The sequence below is a fragment of the Pelophylax lessonae genome (assembly GCF_965119305.1).
Source record: "Pelophylax lessonae genome assembly, chromosome: 5".
In the NCBI taxonomy this organism is placed as follows: domain Eukaryota; kingdom Metazoa; phylum Chordata; class Amphibia; order Anura; family Ranidae; genus Pelophylax; species Pelophylax lessonae.
The window spans coordinates 509108770-509132995 of NC_138772.1; the positions used below are offsets into that span (position 1 = coordinate 509108770).

The window sequence follows — 24226 nt, forward strand, 5'->3', positions numbered from 1 at the left end:
GCACCCTTGACTGACATTTTTGACACTTTTGGGGGTACCAGTGACATTACTACAGTAATCAGTGCTATACATATGCACAGTTACTGTAAAAATTACACTGGCAGGGAAGGGGTTAACTTTATTGGTGATGCAGGGGTTAAGTGTGTCCCTAGGGGCGTGCTTCTAACTGTAAAGGGGTGTGGCTAGTGATGTAACCACAGAGACATACGATCCTACATAGCAGGATCGTATGATCTCTGCAGTTAGATCAGGGAGAATGACAGGCGGCTTTGTTTACATCAGCCGCCTGCCTTTCTCCCTCTCCACGGGGAGATCACACGGGGGTCCGCCGGTCGCACGCACGGACTTGTTAGGGAAAGAGCGGGGGCGGGAGCGTGCCTCCGGCGGCGCGCGCTTGCCCCCTAGAGGCTCTCAGGCTAGCGACGTAGTACTACGTCACTTTGCCTGTACGGGGCTGACCGCCGCAGTAGATAGTCGTGCAGCGGTCGGCAAGTGGTTAAGACCGTTTGCTCCACATGGAGGACCATGAACTTCCAGTCCTCCCCTCAACTTCACAGATGAGGCACAGTTGAAAACCCCCAAAGGGAGTACGACCAACAGGGCCATACTCCTCCGGGGCCTTATCATGCGCAGACGTCTCTGAAGGGAACAATATGGACACCATTTTAGATATTGTACTTGTTCTAGTACTTGTTCCATTCCCCTATATTATTTGACTACCGATTACTGACCTATCTTGGAAGACCCCTAACATCAATTGCTGACTATAACCTCTCAACATTTCTGCTCTTAGTGTTTTAGTGTTTTCCTGGTGACATCGTGTGGTTTCCAGTTGGGTGCACCGAGGTGCTACAACCTAGAATTGCTAAACAATTCCGTTCAAAGAATCTGGTGAGGATTTGAAGTTCCTTGAACTCTGCACCTCAAGTGTGCCTGTGTCATTTGCTGATATCCTAAATTAGCTTACCTGTATTATTTTTTACCTTGATACCATATTTTCTCTACCCATAACTGGTCTTTCAACCAAGAATGCTAGTGAGGATTCATACAATGACCTATGCTGTTTTCTGCTTTGTCACTAGGATTGGGTTTACCACCAGCAGCTCAACCAGGACTATTCCTGGCACAGTGCCTCTTGAGTAAAATACTGCCTGACCAACCTGCCACTTTTATTTCCTATCAAGCTAATTATTCACATTGTGCTCCTAGAGATCGGGTATCATGTCTCCTCAATATACAATCGGACTTTAACCTGTATACTTAGTAGGAATCTGTACAATGCACATTTTCATTTCCTGGTACAACAGAATGTATCATTTGTATGTGGGCGAGGCTTAGACACCCTAGTGGGGGACACTAAGAACTACACTTCCTAACTGGAAGTTCTAGGTTCCTAGGTTCTAGGCAGGAGTTTGCAGTCATTCTAAATCAGAATGAAAGCATGACTCCAGACTTAGAAGCAAGCCACAATAAACACAGTTAAACCTCTAGAATCCAAAGCTATCTTGCTGTAATTGTAACACTAAGCACTCCAGACACTACTACAGTTAAAGAACACCAGCTCCAAGGTGCGCAGCATTTAGGAACCAGTGCTGCAGAGCCTGCACCGACATCCACCAACCCAGCAATACCTGTCACCCCACCCCTAGTGACATGTCCACAGTTACAAATAGATACAGGAAATTAACTTCACTTCATAACTAAGTGCTTGCTCTCTCTTTCTCAGGGACCCCCCTTCTCTACATACCATACCTTCCCGTGACTCTCTGGCTAGGTCCCTAGGTACACTGTGCTGCGGGTCCGGTCCCAGTATGTGGGGAGCCAGCTGCAAGTAAAGGTGCCAAGTATTTAACCCCCTTCACCACCAGAAAAACAGTCAACCTTTGCCAAGTCATCTATTTCCTGGCTGGTTGGCTGCTTTAAGTAATGACACATATACGGCTATCCCTAGCAACAGCAATATAGCTTCAGCACTATAGCTTCCACTAAACAGCAAACTACATGTATGTACTGTATCTCCTTAAACCTAAAGTCTCTATGTTACAAGCCCTGTTCTTTAGATACTCCATGCAATGCACCCCTTGAAGAGACTTCAGACCAGGCATTTAAAGGAACACAAGCAGTCTTTACTGAAGAAATTAAGTCTTTGCAAAGCAACTTCTTACATGAAATCCTGTACAGAGGTGCTGTAGTGTCCTTGAGGTAATTATACCTGAGGTAGTGGCAAGTTCATGAGCAGTTAAGGCAAGAGTCTATAAAGGCAAATACTCCACAGCAGTAGTAAGTGTTCTTATAGTCCATGATTGGCAATGATCCTTAAAGGCAGTAAGTATAAAGCTGGTAACTGAAAGGCCATCAGAGTCCTCAGGTTCCCAGCCCCTCAGGGAACCCCAACTGCCCCCCTCCCCCACTGGGGCACAGTCCATTAACATACCAGCCAATATTTTGGCAGTATTTCCCAGGCAGAGTCTCCAAGGCATTTCAGTAAGCCCTTTTTATGTGGATCTGTAGAAAATTGAAGAGAAAATCTAGCCAATGAATTCCTTGGATCCACAGTACATCTACATTGTAAACAAATTGCACCTGGCTGGCTCAGTTAACTTGAGTAGATGAGCACAGACAGGAGAAACAGGAAAAAAGAAAGAAAAACACGTTAACCCTTAGGCACCTGCCTACATGCCACTCAACGGACTCTCCATGTGGCACCTCCACAGATAGACAATAAATGGTACAACAAGCTAGAAAATATCTGTGTGTGGTAACAAAGTCCTTATTATTATCCATTTGGGATACATCTACATTGCCCAATGGCCACCTGATTATTACATTGCGTAAATCTCTTGTAATTTTTAGGGATTTTAGGGCTCCTGGAAAGTCCGCAGATAGCAACATAAGATTTTCTGAGCACGTACTTTACAGTAAAACACGTAAGCAAATTGCAGCCTTCATAAATGAAAATGCAAAATATACAATCATACAGTCACATGAATGAAGTGTTCTATAACACTTCATCCAGGTAATAAGAAAATGAATGATAATGTGCTTATCAGCAGCAGCCTGTTGACTTCCTCCTCCACTCATTCTGTCACTGTGACGGACTGTAACTGTCTGCATATTAAAATAATTTCCCATTTCCATGGACACTGTGGTCGAAGCACTGTATCTGCACTAGTCCTGATGCTTTTTGCAGGGCTGAGGAAACCCCTAATTGAATGATATGTTTGTGCATGCTACACCTTAAAGTAGGTGAAAACTGGATGACATTTAGCTTGCTAAATGCATCATTAATAATTGCCTTTTCACTGTTCTTTGTTGCTTATCATCACTTCTGATATCCTGCAGCCTATTTGTAACCAAGTCCTATCTTTTTGCACTCCAACAACTGGTTATCGCAACAATGGTTTATATGTGCTGACACATTCACTTGTGGCCTCCACTGGAAATCCATAGTGGGATGGTGTCATCTTATAATAGAAAGTGAACAAGATGGTCAGATTGCCAGTTAGTATTTTAAACCCTGTGGTGGGGCAGGTTTATGCTGGTGGTAAGCTGAATCTTTGTGTTGTACTACAAGTTTAGGGGCAGTTTGTATTTAGTTTATGCTATAGAAAAGTTATTTTTGTTTGCCTGTTTTGAATAAATCAAAACAGTTTGCTTTTACAAATACAGCTGACTAGTGACCTGGACCCCCAAATATCACAATAGTTTAACTGAAGCCCACCCCTAGAACACCCCTCTTATACCCATCTGTCCCTGGTCTTACCAGAAACTTCTCTGTGTGACCCATCCACTATCGAAAAGCAAAATATATGGACTCTCCATTGAAATGAATGATTTTTTTTGTGCATATGCAGAAAAAGTTTCCCATCCAAGAGACCTTGAAGCTGTATCTCTACAATAGATACACCCCCCTGCTGGGCTAATGTATTCTGACAGCTTCCAATACTGAATCTGATTTGATGCACCCTCTTTTTGGCCAACAATTTTCCACTCCGCTTCTTTGATTATTCAGTCAAAGTATATTGGGCAGGAGGGGGCCAACCACTAATCAAATTTCGGCCGGTTAATCAGGACCAGCCAAAATGTAAACAGTGTATGTCTACCTTAAGCATAAAACTGAATAAAAGGCAACATAAGGTGTCTGTTTTTACTTTTACGTTACTCCTACACTGCCATGAACCAGGCGTGGGGGAGCAGCCGGTGAGGTTGACTCAGGCGCAACATTGAGTAGGGCGCTGGATGACAGACAGTGGGCTCATGCTGGATTGAGAGAACAGGCTGAGTACAGGAGACTTTCAAAGTCAGCAGCAGCTACCTGTGTGCTCTCTCCAATATCAGAGAAGGCAGGTGTGGCTCTGATGCCACTGTGGGGGGCCCCAAGAGGCCAGAATGTGGCTCCCCAGTGGCTGCAGGGCTCTGAGTTGAGAGAGTCTCTCTCTCATAGCCAAGAGCCAGCACTGACAGTCCCCCCCCGCAAGGACTGTAGAGGAGAGAGAGGGCTGTTTCTGCTCCTCCTTTCCCCTCTCCTCCTGTGTCTGCCCCATCCACACTCCCCAGCAATGTTGTGCCTCAGAGAAGAGGAAGTGTGGGCTGGAAGTTTTAAGGCCAGTAGCCAGAAGAGGTGCAGCCTGACAACCTATCCATCCAATGTGAGTAAAGTGTTCCCCCTTCCTCCCTTGTCTCTCCTGCCTCCCAGTGAGTACTCTAATGTAAGAGGGACTCTGATGTGATGTAAGGGGAGCTCTGCGGATTTCTCTTTCTTTCTTAACTAACTGGTTGCTCTGCTGTGACGGATTATTAAGGGCTCCAGTCTTCTCCATTCACAGTCCACGGGTTAGGGGGCACAAATTACTTGCCTTGCCCCAGGCGCTGAAAACCCATGCTAAGACACTGACTGGAACCAATCTTCTAAGCAAGTTTTGATTTTTCAAAAATAAAAATTCACACAGTTTGGCATTTGGACACTAAGTAGTTGAATTAGGGGGTCCTTTTACTGGTTTCTCTAAGCTCTAGGCACCATTTGTGCCTTCTCCAGCTCCACCACTCACTCAGATCGCTTCAATTTTTTTTTGGATTAATAAAGACATCTTCCCATAATGCACTGCCTGTACAAGCCTTATATCTCTAAAGCAGAAAAAGTTGGGAACTCTAATGTTAACACAGACAAAGAACACAGTACATAGCGAGGCTGCAAACACAATGCAATAAAAAAGAGACAGCATCTGAAAAGCTTCATAAGGTCGATACAATCCTCTTTACATTCTCTACACAATAGATGTCAATTAAAATGGATGTATTATTTATTCAAAGTTCTTATTGTCAATAGCTCTTCTCTTTAATGTGAACTGAATGTCCAATTGCATTTTAAAAAGAAAAATCGGTAAAATGCTTAAAAACCATTCTAAACGGAACAATGTAAATGGCCCTGAAATATGGCTTCAAAATGGACCCATCCTGCAAGCCTAAAATAAACGTCCCAATAATACAATTAGAAGAGTAAAAGCTGACTTTGGAAGCCATATACAGTTATTGTCAGAGGTTTTTCATTGGAATAGTGGGCTAAGAAAAAAGAAACTGCCTACATCTTCATACAGACTGGGCACAAAGGATGTGGGTTTAAAGATGGTGGCCATCAGAATGAGGGCATGTAGCAGCAGAAAAAGAAAGTACCACTGGGGAAATCTCTAAATTAAAGATGAATGTTGGAGCAAAATCTGGTTTTGTTATTTTATCCTTTAATAAGCTATTCTTTTTTATCTCATTATTTTTGGCTGAAGTTCTGCTTTAAGCCAACCATGCCTGTGGTATCGACATCTCTAACCATTTCCTGTAGCAATCTCCTGTAGAAGGTTTACAATCTGATGTTTTTTTCAATTATTACACAAACTGAATATCATGTGCAGCCCTTTGATTACATCAAAGTCTGCAAATGAGGCCCCCGATATTGAATAAGTTGACCATTAATGCGCTAACCCTCTCTACAGGGTCCTGCTTCACCCAACACCTTTGCATGTAATGTACCGCTACCATAAACTGAAGGTACAATTTTTTTCAGTGATCTCTTCTCTGCTCCTTTTTTCCCTGCAGTCACTAAGTGATCCTGCCATAAATATCTTCGTTCAGGCACTGACTTTTATGGGGTGACAACTGTCTACCAAATGCCCTCTAGCATTGTCATCCTGTCACAAGCGCCCCTACCAGCCCAGGAGCTACAAGCAGCCATGCCGACAAACATTACACAGGCATGGTCGACTGTTGTCACCATCAGGAATTTGGACCAGAACAATGATGAGTAACTGACACTGGATCGAGTGCATGCACAAAAGGAAGTGGTTGAAAGAGGCTAGAGGAGATCAGTAGCACTGAGATTTAACAGTGGGAAAGAAGCAAAAACAAGTATTTAATTTTTAAAAAGACAACTGTTTATGATACACTGCTTTAGCAAGCTAAAAGTGTTTTGATTGAGGTTTACATCCACCTAAAGCCGAACTAAACACTGCTATTATTTGCAGCCAAGGAAGCTGCCATCTTAGCCTCTGTCAGAGCTTCAACTGCCATGATCCTTCATGTGATCAGTTATGACACCATCCGTTAGATGGTTTGACAGTTTGGTTGAGAGTACAAGCCATAGTGGTGTGGTTATGAGTAAGCGACCTACAGCGTCGTGAAACGCGTCAACCGGACACGTCTGTTTTGTACACTGTCTGTCTACTTTATTTTGTGAGGAATAAAGAAACCTTTGATTTCATCATAACACCCTGAGTGTGGTCTCAAACTTGGATTTCTTCTACTCTTGGATGACGGATCTGACCTGCACCGGGTTTGGAACACACACCCGAGCAGCTCTTTTCCTGTTTTCTCAGTACAAGCCATAGTGACAGTTATGTTCCCAGCACATGCTGGGAATGTAACTGTTTTTTGAAACTGTTAAATTGATGGGTTTAATTCCACTTTTATACATACTGTGAAAGTGTGAGGCCCTGTCACTAGGGCCTCACACTGTCACAGTGACACAGGGTTCGTGCTAATGCAGAGTGTGGGGCCCTGGCACGTTTGCTATGTGGAAACTTTGTATAGCTTTCTCCAGGTTTTGTAATAATGGATTGGGGCCTGCAACTTGAAGGCTTCAAAGTGTTTTGGGTGGGACAAAGCTTTCAATTCTGTGCCAGAGTCTTGCTGGGGACCAGCAGGCCATATAAGTGCACAGGTGTGCAGATTAGTTATAAGTTAAGCCTGACCATAGCTCATGGGTCCCATTTGTAGACAAAGACCTGCCAGAAGAGAGATGTGTGCTCCAGTCAGGAGGGACGTGAATTCCTGCCAAGAGATAGTACTCCATGTTGGAGAGATTCCCTACCTGCAGGATTGGGAGAGCTGATAGGGTTGCCACCTTTTCTTCAAGCCAAAATTGAACATTTTAGCGGTGCACAGCAACTTTTTTTTTGTAGTAGTATGCACTATAGGATTGTAAACGGGGGTGGATCCAGAGTCTAGTCTCAGGAGGGGCACTGCCAGAAAATAGGGTGTTGCTTACAGAACTGTTTTTAACGTATCATACAGTCCTAATCTTGTTTAAAATAGTGACGCGTTTAAAATGATGCCACTTCCTCTCAGCGCAGAGGAGGTAGGGAAGAATAGTGAGACCTGCCAACCATAGTAATGAAAATGTTAAGACCAGCCGCGACAGAGGCGGCGGTCTTAACACTTTTATCAACTTCACAGGAGATCTTGATGATTTCCCCGCGGGTCTCCTGATGAGCTACAGTACATCACACCTCTCCACCTGGGACTCCTTCCCTCCTTCACACAACATGGAAAAACTAAAGGGGAAAGCTGCTACAGCACACTTCTCCATCTAGGACTCATGCCCCTACAGCATGGGTACCCAACCTTTTGAGGAGTGAGGGCCTCTTTAGTGTCTTGGTAAACGATCGCGGACCACAATGAGCGGAGTGGGCGGATGACGTGTGTGTGCACTCAGCATATGCAGAGCAGACACGGACCCAGCCCACTCTGTTTTTTTAAAGTGGATCGTATTGGAGATAGGTAGGTGTAAACAGACAAGTCCATTTACATCATATCTGCCGCTCTATAGAGGTGAATGAGGGTCCATTTGGGTCCACCCAAAAAACAGACAGGCGGACCTGATTTGACCGATTGTGTGAAAGAGGCCTAAGGTTGCTTTCACACGGATGCACTGCTGTTTACCTGCACCTCAACTGACCTCAATCTTCACTTCTTCCTCAGGATTCCTGCAGGTATCGCTGCCTGCTGCTGTCCCTCAGGCGTGTATGGCTGGTGGCTGCTGCTGGCTGTCCTATAGGGTTGGTACTGCTGGCTGTAACTGCTGTGGGTACTGCTAGTGGGTTCTGTTGGCTGGTACTGCTGGTGGGTACTGCTGGCCGGTACTGCTGGTGGGTACTGCTGGCTGGTACTGCTGGTGGGTTCCTCTGGCTGGTACTGCTGGTGGGTACTGCTGGCTGGTGCTGGTGGGTACTGCTGGCTGGTATTGCTGGTGGGTTCTGTTGGCTGGTACTGCTGGTGGGTACTTCTGGCTGGTAGTGCTGGCTGATACTGCTGGCTGGTACTGGTGAGTACTGCTGGCTGGTGCTGCTGGCTGGTACTGCTGGTGGGTTCTGCTGGCTGGTACTGCTGGTGGGTTCTGTTGGCTGGTACTGCAGGTGGGTACTGCTGGCTGGTACTGCTGGCAGGTACTGTTGGTGAGTATTTTGCTGGCTGGTACTGCTGGGGGGTACTGTTGGTGGGTATTGCTGGCTGGTACTGCTGGTGGGTATTGCTGGCTGGTTTCCGACCCACCACTGAGCATCAGTGTGACAGGAGTTGGTGCTGGAGGAAGTATGCGGCTGCAGTAGAGAGCAGAGCCGATGCTTCTCGTATCGCTCCTGTCAAAGGCAGTGTACAGTTGGTATCATTCTGCCTGTGACATGACCCGGCGCAATACAGGAAGCATCGGTTCTGCTTCCTCAAGTGCCGGCTCCATTCTTCACACTGATGCTCGGGGATGGCAGGGCGGGAACCTGCAATCTGGGCTTGCCGACCTGCCATCCCAGAGTAGGAGGTGGCGCCGGGATCCTCGGACTCAGAGTCAGTAATATTTTCTCTGGGAGAGCCATTGCCCCCCCCCCCCCCGATCTGCCCCTGATTGTCCCAAGGAAAGTAGTAATGCAGTGCGCACAGCGCGCCACGGCAAGCAGTAGGTGTGGCCAAATTGTGTTAACAGTGGGAGGGGCTTAAAGGGGTATGGCTAAATTAAACAAAAGCTTTCCTATACACATAAAATATGCTTATATTGCTGTACCAGTCTCACAGAAATGGATAAACCTCAGCACACTCATTTTGAAAAAACTCTTTGAATACATATGATTTTGCGTATACTGAAAATAGTCAGAGAGCTAGCATTTTATCTGAGCCTACCTTAAAGAAGGCCTTCATTAAAGGATAACTCCAGGCAAAACCTAACTAACGCTAAACCTGCTCTGTGCCACATTCTAAACCTAATCTATCTAACCCTGTAAAGCAAAAATCACTGTACTTACCTATTCTGCAGCCAATCTGGTCTGGTCCCACGCTGAGCTGTCAGAGGCAGCTTCAGCGTGGAAGCAGGTGCAGGAGAGGCACTCAACAACGGAAGCCCCATAGTATGTCTATGGGTGAAGTCACTTCCCATTTATTTCACAGCCGTTATCAGTCCTGCACAGAGCTTCCGCCGCTGGAGACCGGACCGGATCTAGTGCAGAAAGGTAATTACAGCAATTTTTGCTTTACAGGGTTAGATAGAGTAGGTTTAGAATCAGGCATAGAGCAGGTTTAGCGTTAGTTAGGTTTTGCCTGGACTTATCCTTTAAAATACTCAGGGACTGCTTAGCAATCAGTAACTGTTAAGGCAATGGCCAATTTGGTGAGAAGTCTGTACAGTATAGTGCAGGAATGTGTGTGGGGGTGATAGGGGAACTGGTGCTCTATGGAGGGGGGGCACTGGTGCTCTGTGGAAGGGGGGGTTGGTACTCTGTGGAGTGGATAAAAGAAAAATGGAGAGCGCCTCTGAGTGCAATGAAGGTTCAATATGACAATAAAAATGTAGTAATTCACATAGAAGTTAAAAGAGTAGCGTATATCTGAAACATCTATGGCTTCTGGGTGGTGGTATATCTCAGATATATGCTACTCTTAACTTCTATGTGAGTTTCTACATTTTTATTGTCATATTAAACCTTCATTGCACTCAGAGGCGCTCTCCCTTCTTCTTTTATCCTATACCATGCAGAGTTGACTTCACTCCTCTGGAAAGCCTGCCCTGAGTGCCATCCATCTGCCCCTGGAACCATCTTGGACCCCCTTACTGGACTCTCAGATAGTCCCTTTATGCCCCCCACCCCCAGGGACTTGCACATGGATTCTTAATCTCCCCCTGTGCTCTGGACTCCCCCGGTCCCTCCCCCCTGTTGTTGTTGTATATTGTGTCCCAAACACACATATATACACACATATATGATCTGCTGCCGCAGTACTATTGTCAGCATAACCTCCAAACGCCTACACCCCCACATGCTGTACTCTGTGGAGTGGGGCTGGTGTTCAGTGCAATGATGCGCTTTGGAGGAAAGAAGGGACTGAGGGGGTTGGAGGATAAAAGAGGTAAGTTGGGTCCCTTTTACACAAACATTGCGATCGGGTCAGTTTTTCAGGCGGACATGATTGGAACCTCCATTCTAGTCTATGGAGTAGCAGGTGTAGCATACATCCAATATGATGCGATAAAAAAACAGATGGATAGGGATCCCTTTTTTTTCCGTCCAGTTGATCAGATCAGATAGCAGTCGGCTGTAAACAGACAGATGGTCCATTTACATCTGATCGTCCATAGAGGAGAGAGGGCTGTGCCGGGTCCACTCTGCATAAGTGGAGCGGACATGGACCGGTCATCGGTCTGTTCAGAGGGGATCAGTGGACAGATCCCCTGCTGACGGGTCCACCCTGTGTGAAATGACATTTAGGTCAATTTTAGGAGTGGTGGATGGATCTTCTTGGTAGGCTTAGGTGGAACGCTTATTGTTTATATCAGAACTGAGTTTTCACAACTGACCCAGCAGAGTAGAGGATTGTATGACTAGAGCAGCCTGTATAGGTGAGGGCATATATGGGGACAGTGTATACTCACTGATGATGGCTGAGAAGGCAGTGTGTCTAATAGGGATGCACCGATCCGACTTTTTTGGTGCCGATCCCGATGCCGATCTTTTGCTTTGTGAAATCGCCGAATCCCGAGTCCGATCCGGAAGTACTGTTTTGTGAGCTTATAACAAAATAATACTTCCGGATCGGTATCGGCAGATACCCTATAACAATTCTGCATTTAAGAGGTTAAACTTCCCTCCTCCGGCAGATGGAACGAAAAGATACATTGTAATCATTGTGTTTACTTAACTGGGAGACTGACAGGCATTTGCAGGAGGCTCTTTTTTTTTTTTTTCTTCTTTGACAGCTGTTCTCTGCTCCCTCACAGCTATGTAAAGAGCAAAATCGGATCGGCCCGTGGATCTGTTAATTTTACCGATCCCCCAATCCAGCTATAATGGCCATATCGGCGCCGATATCCGATCCGAATATCGGATCGGTGCATCCCTAGTGTCTAATCAAGACTCTGCACAGTACAAGGCAATCCTCCAGCCACAACAATCTTGATCAAGAGCAGAGCTCGGGGAGAGGAGGGGGGCGCTACAGCACACAAGCTCAGCAATGCAAGTTACTGTGTGCAGATCGAAGCTTACCATAAGAGGACAGCCAGAAGTAATAACACATCGCTGCTTAGACGGAGAGGACAGGGTGTCTGGGCAGTGCTGCAGGTTCTGGGAGGGTTGGGAGTTATGTGTCTGGATTTTAGGCAACTTGAAAACCGGTCACATGACTGGAAAACCGAACTGTCCGGGTGAAACCCATACAGATGGCAACCCTAAAGTGCTGAGCAGGTCTGCAGGACTAAGAGAGCTGGGGCAACTAGTCAGTCTAGGGGACTGGAGGGAGTCTGTAAGTATTGTGAGAATGAGAGAGCCCAGGGAGTCAAGAAAAACCCCTATCAAGAGGCCAGGAGTGGGCCTGTGCACTGCAGTGAGGTGCTGCAGTTAAAGGCTAAGTGAGTCAAGAGAGCCAGAGAGCTGGGAGCTAGGACTATAAGCTGAGAGAGCGAGGTGGCTTGGTATTTTCTGTTACCTATTATTGCTGGAGAAGAGTCCCTGCATGGGTAACTGTGTCTGTGGACTTTCCTTTTCATTTATTTAACCTCTTGGTGCTGACAGTACGCTTATATGAGGCCTCTCGGCCTACAGGTGGCCCTGTGTAAACAACATACCATGCTGAGAGTGCGCGCCCTGAATGCTACCAGCGCGGTAGCCAGTGGGTGTCGGTAAGCTCCTGATGCATACTGGCGATTGAGAGCTTTCTGATCATGTGACCGCTGTGACAGCCAATCACAGCAGTCACATGAACCAAATGCCCTCCCCCACCTCCCAGCTTTTAGAACTCTTAAAGGGCGGAAAGGCAGTCGGTGGGAAGGGGTTAGTAAAAATGGCCTGGTAAACACAGTTCAGACCGGCATTACCTTTGAGCTGAGCAACCCCCATATGACAATACATACTGTATAGACTACATTGAGAGTTTTTCTTGCTACTGCTGCAAGTTCCTAATGTCATTCCCCAAAGATCATGAAGGCATCAGATATGGAACTCACAAACTTCCTGAAGCACAAATATAAGGATAGCAGTCTTCTCATCCATCTAGAAGTTAACATAAAGATGGAACTGCACAGATTTACTGCGCAATCTGCTCCTTCCATCCTGAGTACAGTTCACAACTGCACTGGAAGCCATCCAGCAAGCTGCCACGTCTCATCTAACACCAACACCTTCATCTGCCAACATCTGTTCTTCGCATTGTATTGTTACAGAGACTATTCACAAGGCACTGCTGAGCAAATGAATATTCAGCCTCCTATGCATTATCTCAGCTCTTTATCTGACAATCACACGTATACATCTTCACCAAACTGTGAATCTGCCATTACATTAGGGGGGAAAAAAATAGCATGCCATTGTTCAGCTTTGGTGTAAAATAAAAGACTTCAATCATTTTATAGAGAGTTTCATTGTTTGCATAAGCATGGGGCATAAAGGGGCAGATGGATGAACTTTTCGACATGCAGGAGGTAAGAATGATCGCTCTCATAATTGCACCTCGTGTATATTGTGATAGGGCTGTAAGTTCTGACATTTTCATACATGCACCATAAAGTGATCGCATAACTAAAAATCAGGAACCGATCAACAACTAGTATTGTGATATTTAGTGGACAATATTCATCATCACTGGATGGTATTCCCTGAGATTTCACTCAAACAACTTCAGGCTAAGTCCCTTGAGAATGTCTTACACAAAAGCATCAAAATGGACCTCATTGTACACTTAGCAATAGTTAGTGACATTCAACTGAACTTGCTAAGTAATGAACCGTAATGAGCCTTCTCATCCAACATCAGTGCCTAACCTCACAAATGCGCTTCTGGAAGAATGGTCAAACATTCACATAGACACACTCCTAAACCTTGTGAACCCTACGGACTAAGACTGGGATGCCATTAAAGTTCATGTGCATGTAAAGGCATATACTAACTAGGAACGCTAAGTCGCTCAAATTTAGCAGCAGAGTTGTGAGCCTGCCATGCAAGCTTTTTCATTTGGCCATTGGACTGGTTATTAGAGATAGACAACCCAATGCCCAACTGAAGGAGTGCTCACAACGGGGGCTAAAAACTCTTCTGCTAAATGTGAGTAGCTTAGTATTGTCAGCCTGCAACATAAATGCTTTTACAGGATCAACAGGTAAGAAACTTTGCAACAGGTTTAAAAAAATGACTTGCTATCATCATTTAAATTAGGAGTCTCCAAACTGTGGACCAAGGCTGGATGTGGCCCTTTGCTAGCCTTTATCTGGCCCTTGGAGCACTATTCCTTCCAGTGATATTAACCACTTACCGCAAAGTGACGTAGGGGTACGTCTGGTAACTTTGCGGGGTTATACCGGGATGATGCCTCTAGCTAGAGGCATCATCCCGGTACCGTGGTTTAGTGCCAACGGCAGCCGCTCGATCGTTACCCGGGTGAGCGGGGGGGACGCCCGCCCCCCTCCCACCGCCTTCCGTGACTTTTAACGGGCCTCCCGTCGCACCAGGAGACCCAAGCACCCAGCCGGCACGTCCGCCGGCTGGATGGAGTCCCGATGAATGCCGGAAACGGCTTCAATCGGGTCTCCGATGACGTAACCCGGAGGCGGCATCCATGATGTCACTTCTGGGTTACTGTGCTGCAAAAGGCGGCAAATTTAAAAAACGTCTGTATGCAAAAACGCCATTTTCGGCGTTTTGCATACATGGAAGTGTAGTGGAGGGGTCTAGGGTCTTTTAGACCCTCGATCCCTCCATAAAGAGTACCTGTCACTACATATTGGTGTCACAAGGGATGTTTACATTGCTTGTGACAGCAATAAAAGTGATCAGATTTTTTTTTTTTTTAAAACCTGTAATAAAGTTAAAAAAAAATAAATAGGAAAAAACATTTTTTAGCCGCCGCCGTCACCGTTAGCTCGCACTCAAAAAAAAAACGCATACGGAAGTCGAGCCGCAAATGAAATCGATGTTCAAACCACACATGTGAGGTATCGCCACGATCGCCAGAGCATGGGCAATAATTAAAAAAAAGGAGCTACACTCTAACTCTAAACTGGTAACCGTTAAAAAAATTTAAAATGTCGCCTAAACGTCGGATATTGAGATTTCTATTGAGCGTAGTTTGTCGCCATTCCACGGGTGCGCGCAATTTTAAACCATAACATGTTGGGTATCTGTTTACTCGGCGTGACATCATCTTTCACAATATACAAAAAAAATGGGCTAACTTTACTGATTAGTATTTTTTAACTGCAGTGAAATGTGATTTTTCAAAAATTTTCCCAAACAAATGGCGTTTTAAAGACCGCTGCGCAAATACCGCGTGACAAAAAAATATTGCAATGACCGCCATTTGATTTTCCAGAGTCTTTGCTAAAATAATATATATAATGTTTGGGGGTTCTAAGTAGTTTTATAGGAAAAAATACTGATTTTAACTTGTAAACAAAAAGTGTCTGAAATAGGGCTGGGGCTTAAGTGGTTAAGCACTATTCTTCCCACTGGTTCCAACAATGGGGCACTATTTCTTCCACTGATATCAATCATGGGGTACTATTCCTCCCACTTATGCCAATGATGGGGCACTTCTCCTCCTACTGACCACCAACTCCAAGGCCATGTTTATTCTCACTGATGTAAATGGTAGAAATGGTGGTGTTTAACCTTCCTAGCGGTATTCCCGAGTGTGACTCGGGGTAAGATTTTAGTGCCAAAAGCGGTAACCCCGAGTCACACTCGGGGTAGCGCTATGAAGATCGCTGGATGCTGGAGGAGGTTTTACTTACCTTTTCTCCGGGATCCAGCGAAGACTGCGGGCGGTGTGCGGCGGCGGAGCTTCCTCCCGATCGTCTGCGAGCCCCGGCTTCCGTCTCCGGCGACGTGACGTCCGCCGGGGGGTGGAACCGGCGGCAAATTCAAATGTAAAACACACCAAACACACTGATACCGTTCAAAATAAAATAAAATTACATTGCCCCCCCAGTGCCCTTTCCTGCAGTTTTACTGTACTTTTTATGTAAATATATGTATATATACATATATATATATATATATATATATATATATATACACACACACACACACATATATATATATATATATACATATATACACACGTATATATATATATATATACACGTAATTCTTGTGAATGAGCAGCCCAAACCAACTGTATACATTATATATATATATATATATATATATATATATATATATATATATATATATATATATATATATATAATATATGTATACATAATATATGTATACATACATATATATATATAATATATATAATAAATGTATACAGTTGGTTTGGACTGCTCATTCACAAGAATTACATGCAAAATAATGGTACCGCTTTCAGCACCTAAAATCCAAAAGAATCATACCGCCAGGGAGGTTAATGTTACTCTTCAAAAATAAACTAAAACATTTAAACCCCAAACTAATATTTTTTGTCCTACTCCACTCCTGTGTAAAGCTGAACACTGGAAAAGTTGAGAGAAGGCTATTTGCTATCTTCTTCCTCTACTTCTTATCTGGTACTTTATTATGAAAAATTTTCTTCAACAGCCCCTTTGCTTTCCTTAACCCATAGTCATGTGACCTTCAGCATTCATATTATACTACTTTAAGACAGTGAGAGGGTGCTGCCAACAGGGCCAACTTCAAATACTGGTACTGCAAGCGCCAGCCTCTGCACCACACTTCCCATGATGCCTCCTTACAAATGCTTCTTTCTATGGACAACTTCATGAGTGTGATAACGGGAAATGTTTTGGCCAGACTAAAAAACATCTTGTTGGAAAGGGCATGGAGTGAGTGAACACTGAGGCGAATGGCCAGAGCATCCAGCGCCAAGGTCATGACATCACACAATTGTACAGAGGGTCAGAGAGATGACCAATCACTTGCACAAATTAGAACACCTCCTGGACTGGCCACCTCTGGCTATCACATGTCCAAAGCTTCAAGAGGTAAAAAAAAATGTTACAGATGTAAGTTGTATTCTTCTGGGGTTTGTCCCTAGAGCTTAGTGAATGTGGTGAAATTACATTTTGCAAAGAATACCCAAAAATGTGCAAAGAAAATAAAATATTTTTTAGAATTATTAAAATTTTTATATTATTTAGCTAAATGATTTAAAATTGGATGTACACAGTCAACAAAGCTTCACCAGACAAAAAAAAGCTGGATGCATTCCTAAATGCAAAAATAATAACTGGATATTAATTTTTTAATTACATAACCCAAGGGGTAGCTGATCCAGGAAATATTTGATTACCTCCTAGAGGATCAGGAATTAATTTTCCCCCCCACTGGAGCAAATTGGATCATGCTTTATTGGGTTATTTTACCTTCCTCTGGGCCAACTATGGGTAGAGGATTGTGTACAGTATATGGAGGTTTTCTATTTGTGTGTTTTTTTATTTAATTTATTGTTTGAACTAGATGGACTAGTGCAGGGGTCTCCAAACTATGGCCCTCCAATTGTTCAGGAACAACAATTCGCATCATGCCTAGTCATGTCTGTGAATGTCAGAGTTTTACAACGCCTCGTGGGATGTGTAGTTCCGCAACAGCTGGAGGGCCGTAGTTTGAGGATCCCTGGACTAGTGTCTTTTTTTTAACCTGACTAAGCCTGACCATAAACTGTTCGAAACTCGGCCAGTTCAGCCACTCCATCTTTGGCCGACCTAACTATTTAATTATGTAACTGTTTCATTTATTATAGTGATAATTAATTTGCCTTAGTAAATCAACCTTAATGTCTCCCTAAAAATGCCATACTGATAAAAAGTGCAGGAATGGAATAGCAAATAACATTTTCTTCACCTGTCTAGTCTTTCTTTCCATTTAAACGTGTATTATTTGTTCCAAAGCTAAATGTGAACTTTAAACAAAATATCTGAATGCAACCCAGTCATTACACTTTCAAAAAAATGTTTTTGTTTTTATTAAAGTTTTTACAATAAAAGGTTACAGTGAAATATGTAGTGCTGTCCTCATTCCAAAATGAAACAGCATATGGTACAACAATGTCACAGAAAAAAAGCATATTAAATAGGACTCCAATATAGAAATATGTAACAACATCTTAAGTAAAGATAATCAGGTAGGTAAAAAAAATGACAATGCCAAAGGTGGTGGAATTGCATAAAAACCGCTATTGCTTGCGGAATGACAGAGCAAAGATAGGGATAAAAACAGATTCAAAGAAAAAGAAGGACAAAAAAAGTGTGAGGAGGCACTACTATGCCTCGTTTCCACTGGGTCGGTACAGTTTGGAAGGGTTAGAATGGTCCTGCCTATTCAGGTGAGCGTTTCCACTGCAAGTCGGACCCCCAGGGGCCATGTGGGGTTTACACCAAATTCCTTTTGACGTGAGCATTGAGGTTTTCCTGTCCGCCAATCAGTGGAATGTATTGTGTGACGGCAGTAGCTCCGCCCTAACCATACCGTACCATTTCCTATGGCCCTACATCTGAAGGAGGACCAGGAATGGTGCGGTTTGGTTTGGTTGTATGGGCCACTTTCATAATGGAAACACTCAAAATAGACTACCGTACCGAACTGACCCGAACCGATCCGCTCAGTGGAAACGAGGCATTAGAGTTCCTAGAAAACTGCTAAAATATTTAAAGTAAGACTAAAGGCAAAACTTTGTGTTTTAATGTTGTAATGAGTGTCCCATTGGGGAGATTTCCCTTTACTAACTGTCCCAGAGTCAAAACAGGGAATCAGAAGAAATCCTTCCAAAGTGGGGTGATACCTGATTTCACCAGAAATCGTGTTCCTATTTTAGGATTTTCCCTCTATTACTGTTGTGGTAACAACCCAACATTTTGGATCTTCCACTTTAGGTGATAAGTGTAAACAGGACAGATAGAGTGGGTGCGAATTGCCCTAATGGGGGCACAGATAGTAATAATACCCGACAGGTGTTCTAACCACTCCCTGCTCTATCCAAAACTTCAGAAAGTTTGCCTTTAGTTATAATTTAAACTCAAAAGAAGAAGAATGGAAAACAGTGTGTGAAAAGCCGTAAAAGTAGCTGCCATTTTTTGCTAGGCTGCATACTGTATCCTGTAGAGTAAAGTAAAATTAAATCTAGCCAGCTTTACCATGGCTGACTTTACTACTCCACAGCAGCTTGGAAAGGTAGAAAACTTCAGCTTCCATCTGAGGCTCTTCACACAGATATTTTGCCTTATGACAGATCGCCTTTATTACATTTCCTCCTTTTTTTTTTCTTTTAGAGGTAGTTTTTATTCTCTCTGTGTCCAGGAAGATCCTATTAAAGAGAAATCTCATTACCTGGCTATCTTGTTTTATCTTTTGTTGTGTTTTAGTTTTTTTTTTTTTCGGTACATTATTCTGAACCTTGTTTACGACCAGGTACAGCACAGGAAAAAAAGAAAGAGAACAGAAGTACAAATGACTACATTTACGGCTCTCGAATATGGTCTTTAAAGCTATTTTCATCGTAGCAGCTTGACATTTAAACCTTTAGAACACCGATATTTTGTGGATTAAGACGACATTCATCCTGCCAAGTGGTCAATTCCACATCCCCATTTCTGCATTGTTCTTTAGAGCGACTGTCGCTTTCTTTAAACTACCTCCGGAGACCTTTAGAAAGTAATTCATACCATGAAAGGGCAAGTTTGTTCCCATATTAATATGTCAGGAGCATTACAGGCCTAGAACTGGCTTTGCCTACCTTGTGTCAGCAGCTGGAGGTTCCGGACCTCCTCCCGTACTTTGAGCTGGAGGACCTGCTGTAGGACATATTGCCGTTGGCTCTCTGGACTGATCCCCATCCGTTCCAGCTTCTTGTCTGTGAGTCGTAGCAAAGCACGACCTACAAAGAGCAATATGGAAAAGTTTATTGCAGGATGATTTATTAAACAATGCTAAGTGCAATGACAACATACAAACAGAAAACTAAGCTGTCGCAATTGATTGCCTTTTTGTTCACAGGTTTTCGATGAAGATTACCAAACTTTGCTCATTGACCTTTGACTTGAGTTGGCCATGTTACAGTCTGATAGTACAATATATGTACAATCTCATTTAACTTTCCCAACAACTATATAGTACGAGGGTCTACCTACACAATCCATTCAATTCATATCCAATCCTGTAAACTTTCACGCCATACAGCTGTTGGTAAATCCAAAGGAGATTGTACAACAAACTGTGCTGTTAACCTTAGGTCTAAGCAACTCATAGTTACATAGTTTAAAGGTTTGAAAAAAAGACACAGGTCCATCCAGTTCAACCTAAGTATTTGTGATTTTTAGTCTCTAACAATTTCCATAGCCCTGTATATTCTGCTTCCTGAGGTACGAGGGTCTACCTACACAATACATTCAATTTATAGCCAATCCTGTAAACTTTCATGCCATACAGCTGTTGGGAAATCCAAAGGAGATTGTACAACAAACTGTGCTGTCAACCTTAGGTCTAAGCAACTCATAGTTACATAGTTTATAGGGTTGAAAAAAAGACACAGGTCCATCCAGTTCATCCTAAGTATTTGTGATTTTTAGTCTCTAACAATTTCCATAGCCCTGTATATTCTGCTTCCTGAGGAAGACATGTACGTTTGGCCTGGGCTCACTGCCTGCAGGAGAAGAGAGCTTACTCGGAAACTGGTTGATGCAGTATATTATTGTAGTAATGTTGAGTAAAAACAGCAACTCTGCAAACTAGTAACTGCAACTAGCAGTGCACACTGTAGACAATGGACAGCATCCGGCAGAGGAGGCAGCTGGAAGGCAGACCGGCAACAAGGCCCTTTAACAGGAAGGCTACCGTTCAAAAAACAGCGACAGACCCTACCCCTGTACCTCCTCCACAGGATCCTGACCCTATGCTTATCCGAATGTCCCTCGTCAGCACGAGATCTGTCCCTGTCCTACCCAAACTAAAGTGGACAACGCTTTTTATAAGCACTGCCCACATTAAAATAAGGTCAATGAGTCAATCAGGGCAGCAGCATTCCATAGGACAGCTGCTTCCCTGATGAGACCTACAGAAGCCTCAGAGAAACCTAGTTCCAACTTGTCCACAGGGCCGTCTTTATTTTTGATTGGACCCTGGGCAAAAATTTTCTTGGGCCCTCTTGAATCCACTTATCAACTATTTGGGGGCTCCAGGGGCAGCTGCTTTGGGCCCCACAACAATGACTAGACCCGGGGCAGCTGTCCCTTTTGCCCTGTGTTAAAGACAGCCCTGCTTGTCCATTGGCCTTCCTGCACAGCAGCTGCCATTCAGTGCCAGGAGGCTAAACTACGTGTGCCTACAAGCATCTTATAGTTTTTTTGCAGTTGTCAGCACTCTCTAGTATTGATAGTATTGCTAACTGAGGGTTCTACATTTTAACTGCTCCAACAGCAAAGAACCCTTTCTGCAATCTAAGATTAAACCGTTTTCCTTCTAATCTCAAATCAGTCAGTAAGGTGTCTTAAAAAAAATTAGGAATAAAGGCTTGGCTAATACTGAGTTAGGTTCCCCAAGAACTTTCCTGTGTAAATATGAGACTGAAGCTGCTTGCAATTAATAAATAATACCAGTGGCCAACAAATGATGATGCGACAGGCTTTTTATTTTGGAAGCTACACATTACAGGTTAGCTTGTACCATAGTGAGACAATTAGTCACTTAAAAAGTGATCAGAGGTATTTTGTCATGCATGAGGGGCGATTTTAGGGTGATCATAAAGGGGCAGAAGAAAGACTTCCGTCTCACTTTCAGAAGTGTGAAGGATCGTGCCCATCTGCAGTCAATAAAATGTACAAGTGTGTCTGAAGTAGTAGAGTATTGTACTGTGTTAGCAATCAATTAATGCAGAAAATTTGAAATTTCAACAAGAACGGATCTAAGTTATTCTGAACTCGTAGGTTGCTAGAAAAATATCAGTCAGGGGTTTGAGCAGCAGAGGCTCCCTTGGTAGTGTGGCGTGATGTTGACAGAAGGGTCGAAGTCTTCAGAAGCAATGAATAGACATTTATTGGTAACACCAAAGATGAGTTTCGTGGCTAACACATCACTTCAACCGTTAATGCAGTGTTTCACAGAGGTTCAGTGCCTCGTAGTTGCTTAGCAATCCTCAACGCCTGTCTATATAGGTTATCCCCAAAGCTTTCATCTTTTAAGTGTATGTGACCCTAGATATTTTTTTTTCTATTTGTGTGTTCACATTTGTGTATTTTAAAAAATCATAGTTTTATCATTTTCAAGTACTTCTTCCATTTGAAGTACCTAGTTGATCCTGCCAGTCATCTTTTTTCCTCATTCTAAACTGATAGCACAAATAACAGAAGCTGATCTGTGGCTGGCCTTTCAGAGGTACAGGGCACTGTGCGGACACACAGAACTCCTGTACTGATTAGTTTGGGAAACAACTACCCCCCCCCCCCCCTCCCAAACACAGCCTGCCTCTTGAACAAGCCTCCTCCTGCTCAAACACAGCCTGCATCTTGCCTCAGACTGAAAAGGCTTTGGAATACAGGGTGTTCCAGGGTGTGGGATGGATTTACGGCAAAGAGACTGTGCACTTTGCAAGTCCAGTTGCATTTTCCCTAAGGCCCCTTTCACACTATCCGTCCGTCGGACGGACTCTATTTTTCTCGCGGGGGATCGATTCGCCGATCCCCCGCTGAGCAGGAGAATGACAGCTGTTCTCCGCACTGTGTGCGGAGACACAGCTGTCAGAGCCCCATACATCTCTATGGGGGAATCAGATGGGATCCGCTGGACAGATGGAAAATAGGGTTTCCATCTGTCCAGATTTGACGGATCGGATGTCAGCGGACATGTCTCCGCTGACATCCGATGCCCCATAGGGATGCATGGGGGGACCGTTCAGATCCGCCAAAAAAACTGACAGGCGGATCTGAACGGTCCGCCTGTGTGAAAGAGCCCTAAAGCTTAGTAAATGCAGTAAAGCTTCACGATGCAAAGAACACCACATCAGGTGCAAGAAAAATTAAAAAAATAAATATAATTTTTCTTGCAGATGATTTAATTATGGAAATCAGCAAAGCTTCGCCACAATCACTAGGCTCTGGGAAATGAGTGCAACTGCACTTGCAAAGTGCACAGCCTTTTTGCCTTTAGTAAATCAACCCTTTTTCCTCACCCCCTGGCCCACTATGTTCATACTGTATGGAGCTTTAATTAGACAGAAATAATCTAAAAACAGGTTTTGCTGTTCCTGTCATTAAAATATATATAATGTTCTGTGACACCAGTGATATTAAAAGTCACAAGGTGTAAAAAATGCTTGTTTTTGTAAAATAAAGAGGTTATGGAATAAGTATAAACAATATATTTTTCAAGTCTCTATGACTTTAGATGAAATGGTAAATTGACTTCTATACAAGCACAATTTGGTCGGTCCCTGCTGAACCACCTACCTTTTTTTATCAAAGTATGGCCAGCTTTAGTTTGGGACAGGGGGTCTTCAAACTATGGCCCTCCAGTTGTTCAGGAACTACAAATCCCATCATGCCTAGCCATGTCTGTGAATGCCAGTTTTACAATGCCTCATGGGACTTGTAGTTCTGCAACAGTTGGAGGGCCGTAGTTTGAAGATCCCCGGTTTAGGATAAAAAAATGAGGGTCTTTTTATTTTGATTACCCAATCATGTGCAAGAGAAATAAAAACAAAAGGATGTTTGTTTGCACATGATTGGACATTTGAAGTGAACAGAACTTCACCAATTCACTAGGTTAACACTTTACATGATGAACATTAACTTTTTGGAGGGAACAGTCTATTGTGTTAATAAATAAATCACACAGTCCCAAATAAAAAAAAGCCAACGCTGTGCTCTCTATAAAAAACCCATATTGCTCTGCAAAACCATTCTCATGGGTCCGCTTGTGTTAAATGTTTATTTGTAAACTTTTTATGATTTAATTTAAATTTGAGCAGAGCAAAGCTATAAATAAGTGACCAAAGTGTATGCCCTTTTTGTGTGTCTTTTTATTATATATTATTTTTACATTTTTGTGCTCTTTTTTTTTTTTTCTTTTAAAACTTTACTACTCCCACAAGCTGACAGATGATGAAAGGTCCTCTTTATGGAGTTTACAGGCCACTGGTTTCCCTGTGAGTGATGCTGATAAAGATCAGGTACAACTGATTGAGCGAGCCATAATATTCCTGGAAATTAATAACTAATCTCTTTTAGACGCCTGTAAATTTCGACTGTTTGGGCTGGCTTCCCTGGCCTGTAGGATTTCGTCTATGGCACACTGGGCTCCCTATCTGTAAGTTACATGGTAGTGTGTAGCCACAATGAAACTTGTTTAGCATGAATACTCCTGGCTAGGTACTTCTATGTAGCTGTCATCATAAGGAAACCTTAAATTTAACATTTCTCTATTGATCGCAGATCTTTTTTTTTTTATAGTTCAGGGAATTTTAATATGGGAGTTGTTGTGGCACTGCATTTTGGGGGGTGAAGTAT

At 43.5% G+C, this 24226-nt stretch overlaps 1 protein-coding gene across 3 annotated transcripts in view; it reads right to left on the bottom strand.

Moving 5' to 3' along the window:
• Positions 1-24226, bottom strand: part of SAMD12 (sterile alpha motif domain containing 12) — a 959826-nt gene that overhangs the window by 418768 nt on the left and 516832 nt on the right. The window contains exons 4-5 of one of the 3 annotated variants that reach the window (XM_082258229.1): positions 19465-19605; positions 18665-19035 (exon numbers count right to left, since the gene is read on the bottom strand). In XM_082258229.1, the coding sequence (XP_082114355.1) occupies positions 19010-19035; positions 19465-19605 (167 nt within the window). In that variant the 3' untranslated portion in view covers positions 18665-19009. Of the gene's footprint in view, positions 1-18664; positions 19036-19081; positions 19374-19464; positions 19606-24226 lie in introns of those variants that run through there. The other 2 variants (XM_082258231.1, XM_082258230.1) reach the window with 2 other exon arrangements.